At 41.4% G+C, this 10,599-nt stretch overlaps 1 protein-coding gene across 2 annotated transcripts; it reads left to right on the forward strand.

Annotated features, from left to right (window-relative positions):
- The first annotated feature begins 2,077 nt into the window (after nt 1-2,077).
- On the forward strand, nt 2,078-9,644 carry flad1 (flavin adenine dinucleotide synthetase 1). 2 transcript variants are annotated; one of them, XM_030395103.1, is made up of 11 exons: nt 2,078-2,429; nt 3,420-3,491; nt 4,187-4,355; nt 4,837-5,214; nt 6,396-6,509; nt 6,601-6,868; nt 7,216-7,363; nt 7,658-7,789; nt 7,953-8,142; nt 9,100-9,173; nt 9,263-9,644. In XM_030395103.1, the coding sequence occupies exons 2-11, from the start codon at nt 3,484-3,486 to the stop codon at nt 9,396-9,398; spliced, it is 1,617 nt and encodes a 538-aa protein (XP_030250963.1). In that variant the 5' UTR covers nt 2,078-2,429; nt 3,420-3,483; the 3' UTR covers nt 9,399-9,644. The 2 variants fall into 2 exon arrangements, with proteins under 2 accessions (XP_030250963.1, XP_030250964.1); XM_030395104.1 differs by having other exon boundaries at nt 2,082-2,429; nt 7,691-7,789.
- The last annotated feature ends 955 nt before the right edge of the window (nt 9,645-10,599 follow it).

Consider the following 10,599-nt stretch of genomic DNA (forward strand, 5'->3'; position numbering starts at 1 on the left):
TGCACCTGGCCCATTCACTGCAGATTGCGCAAAAGCAGAAATCCCACATCGCGAGCCAGAAGCATTAACGCGCAGGACACCTTAAATAAATACCACATGCGAACAAGATGTGGGGTTTTTTGTGCTTTAACACAACAGAAGAAGAAGAAACACTTCTGTTGTCATCACTTTTGATATCATCTTTGTTGTACTTCCTTTGTCCATAGCAGTCCTGTATTGTTCCTCTGATGCTATTACTGGGCCTATATATTGATGTAGTATAATGTTATAAAGGGTCGACCAATATGGCTTTTTCAGGACTGGTACTAATACAGGTCATTAGAGATCAATGAGACTAAAAAACAATATTGTGGGCTGATTTGGAAAATGAAAATCTATAAGGCAACATTTCAAACTACCAGTGATGAATAAACAATTTAGTACAATTTACTCAAGTGATGAATGTTGAGGTATTTTACATGAGTATTTCCTTTAACTTCTACTTTATACTTCCTCTCCACTACTTGACAAATTTAGTGAGTTACTTTACAGATTCTGCTTATTCAGCGCTTAAAGAGAAAGTCATGCCCCTTCCTCATGGGACCTTATTTCAGAAAAAACTGATATGATACATATATATGATGTTTGTCAATTTAAAAGATAATCTCAAATCAAGACAGTAGCACTTTATCATAATCAAAGTAAAATATCATCCAGGTTAGTGACTTTGGCTCTCTACAGGCTATTAATAGTGACGCCTTATCAATCAGTTAGTGACGTGGGCGGGACATTGCGGGAGAGGATGCTGCATCAGAGCTAAAGTAGCACATTATTAAACCAATTTATATTATCTGCAATCTGACATAACAATCACTGGCCCTAATAATTGTCAAGGGCTGATAATCATCTTATGATATATAATCATATGAAAATGGACATTTTTAATTCTTGGGCTATTTGTAAAGCATACAGCAACAATCAGCTGCCAGTTTATAAGGTACATCAGCTAAAAATAATGTAGCCTGACAGTCCTGCAAAAATTCATAAAGGTTATCTTGTTCAGTTTTTGATGAAACTGTTTTAGAGAGGTTTTTACAGATTCAACTGTATGATCATTTAAGCATGAAATGTTACGGTGCCTGTAACTATATTGCAGTGTACAGAGGGTTTTTTGATGGATATTGCTGCATAGACACGGATTTCCAAAAAAGCTAGTCTGATGGTGTAAAGAGAATAACCCCCTCTGCGAAAACATACCCTAAATAATAAAATATAAATGACAAAGATAGAAATACTTACGTTAAGTAAAACTTATGAGAGTCAAATGTATTAAATATATTGACACACTATCTCATAAATCCTTTCTATAATGCATATGTTTTATCATATTACTTTATTTTTCCTAACTTTCTTCTCTTTCCTGGCAGGAAAGAGACTCTGTATAACTTTATTTACTGACGCATCTGCAGTATTTAAAGGGACACTATGTTGTGTTGGAACAAACTCAGAAATATTTATGTTTTCCATAACTGAATAAACAAGCTGTTCTCACAGGAAACTAAGGTCAACAGAACACTGTTTTAAGCTAGAGAGGTGGCAGGGTCCACCAAGTATAAACAAAGTAAAACAGTATAAAACCGTGTTGTCCTTTAAGGTCAGTTTGTTTATTCACTTTATTCACTCATGAAAACAAAGAGTTTGTTTATTTAGTTTGTCTAGGCATAAAAAAAAAAAAAAAAATTCAATCAACGAAGATCTTTCTCTTGTGAATAACATTTCTTTTGGTAAAAAACATCTAATAATAAGGTGACACTTAAATGTTCAGGCAGCCTAATAATAATTACTTGAATGGACAATTTGGTTTGGAGCTTTCTGAGTGCATTGAGTTTGTTGATGGCATTAATAACACCACCCTCAGAAGTTAACATAACCAGGTTGCATTTGCGCCACCCATAGGCATGAACAATAAGAGCAGCAGCAGTTGAGTCAGCGGTGATTTAGGGTCAAACATCGGTTATCGATTCCTCCAGCCAGCAGAGGCAGACACTTACAGCACAGTCACCTCGGTACTTCTTGGCCTGAAGCGAAGAAGTTGTGTCTCTGCAGCTGTTAGCATCATGCTAACAGCTGCAGAGTTCAGATGGTGTACAGTGCCAACTCGCTGATGGACGACCAGTCGGTACCATTAGATTAGCATCTATCGTATTTATGTTGGCCAAACGACATATTTCTCCGCACTGTCTTTGTTGATCGTAGCTCAGTCCCCTCTGTTACTTCCGTGTATATCAAAAGGCAGACCCTAACGACCCACCCTCCGTAAACATGATTGGCTGTCGGACCTCTCCGGAACCCTTTTCTCATTTGTGATTGGACGCGCGACGACATGTCTTTTGAATGACATGTCGCTTACCGTCGGATACATACTTAGCGTGGACATATGCGGCTCTGGAGTAAGTTTCCTCGGGTTTGAGGAGTTTGGTTTCGAAATTATATAAAGAGGACATTGCATTTTTTACCACTGTATATTGTAGAGGAGATAATGCAGCTTTATATCCAGAACATAAGCCGCTCTGTAGGTGTTACTTACTTGAATGCTATGACTTGTTTGTTTGCTAATGCCCCCAACAATGGTTCGAGTAAGCTAGCAAGGAGACGTTCCAGACTTAACTGCTAGCTAATAGCTGTGATAAAAGTAGCCACTTGACGCTGTCGAATGATATTTAATCCATCTTTAGTAATATCTATGAAGGCTAAAGCATGTGCATGAGGGTCATATTACGTTATTTAACGTTAACGTACAGCGTTGCGCAATTGACAACGTGCTGTCTAGTGAGGACAGTAGCAAAACTCTTTTCAGTGCTTTCCTATAATACACCCGACGTGAAGGCTACACGTTAACACACAAAAACAGCTGTAACTACCAGTGCATGAACATGTCCTCTACTGACTGTGCCTGTATGTTAACGTAGCCTCCTTTTGACCGCTGTACTCAGTTGGCAGCTGTCCATTAAACCTTTGGTCCTCTTTCTAGCTCCTCTCAGCTCCTCTCATGTCTTAAAACGTTTCTTCCCTGCTTGTGCATACAAAATAAGTTCTTCCCTTCTATCAGCATGTTAAAGTACTGTCTGATTCTCCAGCTCACAGACAAACCACCCTTGCAATGTCAACCACTTTACAGCCTGGCTGTCATAATAAGGTGCATCAATGTCATTGATGATAGATGAAAGATAGAATATTTTTTCCCATATATGAAAATGAGTTGTAATCAGCCTATCACGCCTATTTATCTTTAACACAACTCACCATTACTTCTGTCAACTTCTTATTTGATATATTTATGTAAAAAAAAAATCAAGATAAGTCATTGTTATTTTTTTTAGCCTGCCTGTCACGTTTTCTCTGTCTCCCTCTAATCTGTTTTTTCTTGTCTCTCTTCCAAGACCAGCTATGAGGAAGAGGGCCTGAACTGGAGTGAAACATTGGGATACTCCACATGGATTCTTCATGTTGATGTAAGATTCAAATTGAACTTTAGAGATCCTCACAAGCATATTACATCATCCGAGAAGCAACATGTAAAAAATTATCTCTATTACAGTAACTAAACAAAATTATTTTGTAGCTTGTCTAGCCCTGTAGTTCAGGGGATGAGCTCCCTTAAACTAGTAAACCTGGTGAGTAACTTATGGAGGTTAATGTTGTACATGCTTTGCTGTATAATTTCAGTTCCAGTGATAATTCCTCCCTGCCTCCAAAGCCTTCACAAATGTCCTTTTTGTTTTTTGTTCAGGGAAATCAGGTTCTTTGTCAGATGAATCTAAATTGCAAATCGTTTGTAATGTGGATGATTTAGTCATACGCATGCTTCATGCAGCCCTGGCACAATAAACAATATATAAATATCACTCGTACAACAATTTTGAAAAATATATTTATTTTCGGGTGTCACGTTTTGTTGTTTGCTGTCCTTGTTTTTCTAAGAAAAAAAATATTTGCTGCTGATCACAACCAGGGGCACAGAATTGGTTGCCAATTTCTCAGAATTGTTTTTCAATAGTAATCTGGCAACTGTACTGTTCAGCCCTACTGAACAGATGTATTATATGCAGTTCAGATGTCCAAATTAAAACTTGAGAGCAAAATGTATATGCAGAAAGAGCAAATGCTTCATGTATGGTGTGGATAGCATTTTTCTTGTGTCTTCTAGCCGTGCTATTCCCATGCTGAGTAGAGGAGTGGTGCGTGTGCGGAGACTGGCGGCTCAACTCTGTGAAGCAAACATGTCCACGCTCCACCAGGGCTCCAATCCGTCCTCTGCAGCTAACGGGGAAGCCCCCACTGCAGCCATTCTCATTATTGGAGATGAGATACTCAAGGTGATTAAGACATGATAGATACTTTTGGTTTGTTAGACTTTGGATCCGTATTTGTGTGATTCATATAATGCCACGGACAATCCTTGAACAAACATCTTTTGAGGATTTGAAAAAATGAAAATATGATTTTATGAATATATACATTCTAACATACCACCCTAATTCATCAGTATGCCTCAGCTCTCTTGACCGCCTCAGGAAAATCCTGTGATGGTTATTTGATGTGGCACCAGTGCTCAGTTTTAAAATTACAAGTTCACCATTATTTCTTGGCTTGACATGGTCATGATTTTAACATTAAGTCTTTGGTTTTGTCCAATGCCATGTCTGACCCTCAAAACATGCTCACTGTGAGACATTGAAATTTCATCAAGCAAGACCCTGGAGCCATTGATATGTCCTTGACTGAGACATGCAACTGAGGGTGCAAGTACAAATTTGAAACTAAAACTAGTGTCACTTCTTGTTCTTTGTCTCTCAGGGTCATACGCTGGACACCAACAGTGCCTTTCTGACACGAGCACTAAGGAAGCTTGGAGTGTCTGTGCAGCGCATTACGGTCATACCAGACGTACAGGAGGTCATCGCCAAAGAGGTGGCCCTCCTTTCACCTCAGTACACACACCTTATCACCTCAGGTGGCATAGGCCCCACCCATGATGACGTCACCTTCGAGAGCATCGCCATGGCATTCCAGGAGGAGTTACATCCCCACCCTGAGCTCTCCCGGCTGGTCGAGGAATTCTTTGGGGTGGCGGATAAGAACAGTGCTGCTATGAAGCTGGCTATGGTGCCTCGCTCAGCCAAACTCAACTATGGCACTGACCCTCAGACCGGACAACTGCTCCGCTACCCACTGGTGAGTGAAGAAAGGATTGATGGAGATTAACTTTGTTCCTTCATCAAGCTGCAGTTGTTATAAGCTGTGGATCCATGTTGTTGTAAAAAATCGAATTATACAAACACTATAAAAGATCGGCACACTCCACCTACTCACTGACTCCCTGCAGTCTTTGTTAAAATTAATGTCCCAGATATCTGCTGTGCTGTGTATTACCATTTCAGTAGGCTTTTTGGGACGAATAAAACTTGTTTAGCTGACACAACTCTCAGGTAGATGTTCCCCTCACAGTCACATAATGTTCTGTCTGTTCCATCCTGTTCTGGGGTTATTTTAGAAGACAGATTGCAACATCGACTGCTAACCAGACACGGCAGGAGTGAAAAGCGGATGCTCCTAGTGGGCAAAATGATTACATTGAACATTTGTGGGAAACAGCAGAGTAAGGACTTCACATCTGCAAGTATTTGTGCAGCAGTTTGTGTTTAGTTCAAACACAACATATTTCTTCTTGGTTAACATCTGAGTACTCATGGTTATATATAACATATTTATATATATTTTTTTTAACAGTTTCAAGTAAAGATTTACATCACACAAACATGTATTTACCTATTTACCTGGAATTAAAATGAGTCTTTAGTGACAGTAATTAAATAACGTAGCTACAGCACATAAATATGTGTATTGACTCTATTTATTAAAACAGTAGACAATCCTAAACATAACATTACTTTACCATAATACACTCAGAACATGATTGACAAGGGGCCTGCCCTCCCTGAGTCTGACAGACTGAAGTAATCAGATCAGACAGAAAACAATTGACTACTCTGGTCAAGTCTGAGGAGAAATCACATCTTTCAAGTAGGATAAAACAGCCGTACAGCAACGGACAGACAAATTGGCACAATGTCAAGTTTATATCAATATGACTTTATAGACATGTTAAATAGAAGTTAGACGTGTTGACAGGTTATAAAATGGTGTAGTAACAAGGACAGTCAGGCTTTTTTGGAGAAGTTCACCCAAAAATAAAAATGTTTTAACCACTTAAAACGCATGTTATTATAAGTATTAGTTGTTGTAGCTGAAACAGAAAACCACAGAGAACCATCAAACCTGTAGGTTTAGGAGAACACTGACTTTAGGGCCCATATACTCTTTTAGTGTATGATGTGTTTACCTGCTCCTCTCAGGTCAGTGTGCGCAACGTGTTCATCTTTCCTGGGATCCCTTCTCTGATGGAGAGGGCCTTCAGTGGGCTGGAGCACCTCTTTGCTGGATCTGGGACCACATTTCATTCTCGTGAGGTAGAACTACGACCTTAACTATCATTTTAAATCCATCATAGTGCTGTGTTTTGATAGTATGTGCGAGCTAACCATATAATCTTTGCTTTAGGTGTTTGTGGATGCTGATGAAGCTGAGATTGCCCCCGTGCTGACCAAACTTCAGGCTTGCTGGGGCCGGAAGGTGGCTCTTGGCTCCTACCCTGACTGGTTGAGCAACTATCACAGAGTCAAGCTGGTCCTGGACTCCGATAGCCAGGAGGAGGTGGACAAAGCCCGGGCACAGCTGCTAGACGAGCTGCCCAAGGGGAGCGTGGTGCCCTTGGTGACTGACCCGGTGTCCATCGCCACTGCTGAGGTGTACACACTGGCCAACAGCGGTGAGGGGAAGACAGAAGGTGGTGGAAGATAAAAGTTAAACTGTGTCAAGTCAATGTGAAGTGAATATTGCAGAGTACTCTACTAAACACAGGCATTGGGACCTATAAAGGAAGCAAAAAGATAAAAGTAATTATATACCATAAAATCATAGTAGATAGTAAAAAGGAATATAACTGGCATGAGACTGAGAAGGGAATCAAACATCAATAAAATAAGACCAAGAACAAGCAGATATTTTTACTCTGAATTTGACATCACAAGGAGGCGTAATTTATATCATAACTAACAAAGTGTAACCACGTTCAGTGTAAAACGACCTCTCGCTGTGGATTTCATTTTGCCACAGGCACACCGCTGGGTGAGAAAGTTATGTCTGCGCTGAAGACGATAGAGGCTGCGCTGGATCAGTATTCGACAGAGCAAGTCTGCGTCGGCTTCAACGGGGGCAAGGACTGCACGGCGCTGCTGCATCTCTACTACGCAGCACTGAAACGGTAACAGGAGGGGAGAGAACACTGATTGAGACAATTAGAATGTTTTGAGGTAGGAATGATTTAATCAGGACAAAACAAAATGACCTGAGAGAGAAAAGATGAAAGGGAGGCTTAAATTAAAAACATAATGATGCCACTTCTGCACAGCGGGGCGTCACAGCGAGAGGCAGCAGAAGAAGAAATTGAGTTCAGGAGCAGCTAGAGAAAGATCCTGGACAAGACAGACTGATGTTTGGAATTTTCTTGACCTGTATTTAACGTATTTATCTTTATTTTTTTTATAATCCATTTCAGTCTCTTTCTCTGTCTCTCTCCTGTCACTCTCAGGCGGTGCCCAGATGGTAAAGACAGGGTGAAAGCTCTGTATATCCGTATTGTCTCTCCGTTCCCAGAAATGGAGAGATTCCTTCAGGACACGATAAAAAGGTGAACCATACTGCATACCGTTAGTAGACACATTTCAGCTCATAGTTTTTTGCAGATTTATTTTATGTATTTTAATACTTAACAGGTGTTAGCAGCCACGGTAGTATCTTGTCTCTTGTCCCGGTCCTCAGCTCATTATTTGGCAATTTTATGTCTCCCACAGGTATGACCTGGAGATTTTCTCTGTGGAGGGCAGTATACGGCAGGCACTGTGCGAGGTGCAGGAGAGGAGGCCGGAGCTGAAGGCCGTCCTGATGGGGACCAGGAGGAGCGATCCCTACTCACACACACTCACCCCCATGTGTCCCACTGACCCCGGCTGGCCAGACTACATGAGAGTCAACCCGTTACTGGTGAGACATGCAGCTTACATGTGTTTGCATCACCTCTTCATTCTCTTTTAACTGTATTATTTAATTTGTTTTTCAATCTTTTGGTTACAAAAGCACAATGTCCTTAAAATCAACAGTCAGTTAATTCATAGTAAACCAAAAAAACGGTATCAGTTCTACATCGAGGTTTACCTCACCTGTTTGTTTTTTGTTTTTTGTTTTTGTTATCTTAAGAGCACCTGCAGTCATTAATTATAGAAACAACAACCAAGCAGTCTTTCAGTTCCCCCACATTGACTAGTGACTGTGAGAGAAACTGCCTTTTGACTGGTAATACAAATCTGTTCTCACTGCTCCAGCCATGCAATTTCCTCTTGTTACACTTAATGTTATTTGTCATCTTGACTGAAGTTCCATAGTGCAGATCTACAGGAGTGTGAACGAAATATCATAACACCTGCACAGTTTAACGCATGCCAACAGCCCTGAAATAATACTGCATTAGTGAACCTTTAAATGATGTTATGAATATTTTGTACCCAATATTTTGCCGCTCTCTCTCACACACAGATAGCGGGTACACCTGAGTGATACCATTCCAGTTTAACTGCAAAACAAATTGTTGATGTGAGTCAAGAACTGTGTGACACATTGTCAGCAAATATTAAACATTAAAAGCTTCACATGATAGAAGTTATTGCAGGTGTGTTGTGCTGTTCTGTGAAGAAAAGAGAAGCACATGAGCCAAAACAAAACTTCACCTGGTTTATTGTAGATTTGTTAACGTGTAAGAAAAGGCTCGGGTCGTACTGTGACAGCCGCAATGTGATGCATGCAGGCGGATGCTGAGCAGTTGACCTCATTGTATGGTAATTTATGCGTGTGCATCTCAAAGGAATCCACAGAGGACCGGTTCCCGTAGATAAGATGATCATGAATCTGTCACAAACCAGGTAAATTTGTCTCTCAACACTACAGGACTGGACGTATCATGACATCTGGTCGTTCTTGAGGACGTTATACGTGCCCTACTGTATTCTCTACGATAAAGGGTAAGAATAACTCAATCTTTTACACATTCTGTACGCTCCACAGCTGAAGTAGCGAATTCTTGGTGTGAAACGTCTCTATCGACCCGCAGGTACACTTCACTGGGCAGCATGGACAACACCTGTCGGAACACGGCCCTTCAGATGGTCGATGCGAGAGGGGTGACGAGATACAGGCCGGCCTACCTCCTGGAGAACGAAGAAGAGGAGAGAAACTCCCGCGCCTGATGTAGTCTCACTTCTCACTGCATCACCTGTTGCTGATAAAGAGACTTTCAGATCATCCCCCCTCCTTGCGCACAAATAGCTCTGGAAAACAACACAGACATTTTTTTTTTTAATAAAGTCTACATGTGTACATCTGTAGAGAGAGAGATGAAGGAAAGCCTCTGCGTGTGTTATTTGTGTATACGTGTGCGTCTAAAGTAATGGCTCTCTGTGCTGTTGAATAAAACATCAATCCGTGTCATCTTTTCCCATTGTCATGTTGCTATTTTAAGAGCGGTGTCTGGCATACAGATGGCAGCGAGCAGGGGCTTTTTCGATATTGCCTCTTGATTTATCTTATTCATGAATCCCATTTGTCTTGTTTCTAAATCCAATAAGAAACAATCTGCCCGGTAAAAGACAAGCCTGTATCACAACGCATTAGCAAATAATGTGCAAAGCTTCTTTTTTTTTTTTTCTGTCGAGGTGAGAGAAAATCAAGGTTTGAGTGCGGTAGTGAAGGTCAACCAGCAGGCTCGTATCGATCATGTGTATCTCACGCTGAATATCCATAATCACATGCTCACAGCAGCGGGTTTTAAACTGAGCGCCTCACTCCACCCCTGATGCTGCAGTTCTCCCTGTGCACCTCACGGGCGCGTTGTTCTCACTTTTTTTCCCCCTTCTTTTTTCCCATTTAGCACCCGTGATTACAAAAAAAAATTACCTCCTCTGTTTCCAGACATGATTGAATCCAGGCTCATCGATCCCCCCCTCCCTCCCTCTCTCTCTCTCTCTCTCTCTCTCTCTCTCTCTCCCTCTCTCCCCGCCTGGAGATTAGTCAGCGCCGCGCAGAGAGGATCGATACCGGCCGATCTAATAAAGCGGGTCGCTTACGAGGCCACCGCGGGGTTGCACACACTGTTACACCAGCAATTACCACCTCCAGCCCCGGCCCACCCCTCCAGAACCACCCTGACTTATCTGTCCGGGCTTCACGGCTTGCTTGATTTATTAATAATAACAGTAATAAAAGAGGCGATGAACAGAGGCTTCATAATCACGGCGCAAATGTAATGGTGTGTGGTTTTGGCGGGGCGGTAAAAACACCGGGACATTGTCTGGAATGATGATATTTGTGAGGAGGAAAATTAGATTCCCGCAGACCGACTGTGTCTGAGGCCCACTTTGTTGCACAGACTTCGCCTTACTCCCACAAATA

Source organism: Sparus aurata, chromosome 17 (genome assembly GCF_900880675.1).
Source record: "Sparus aurata chromosome 17, fSpaAur1.1, whole genome shotgun sequence".
NCBI classification, from domain to species: Eukaryota; Metazoa; Chordata; class Actinopteri; order Spariformes; family Sparidae; genus Sparus; species Sparus aurata.

Coding starts and splice junctions, on each gene's coding strand:
- flad1 (XM_030395103.1), top strand. Junction 6,869..7,215: donor GTACACACTGGCCAACAGCG/GTGAGGGGAAGA, acceptor ATTTTGCCACAG/GCACACCGCTGGGTGAGAAA. Junction 8,143..9,099: donor TGAGAGTCAACCCGTTACTG/GTGAGACATGCA, acceptor TCAACACTACAG/GACTGGACGTATCATGACAT.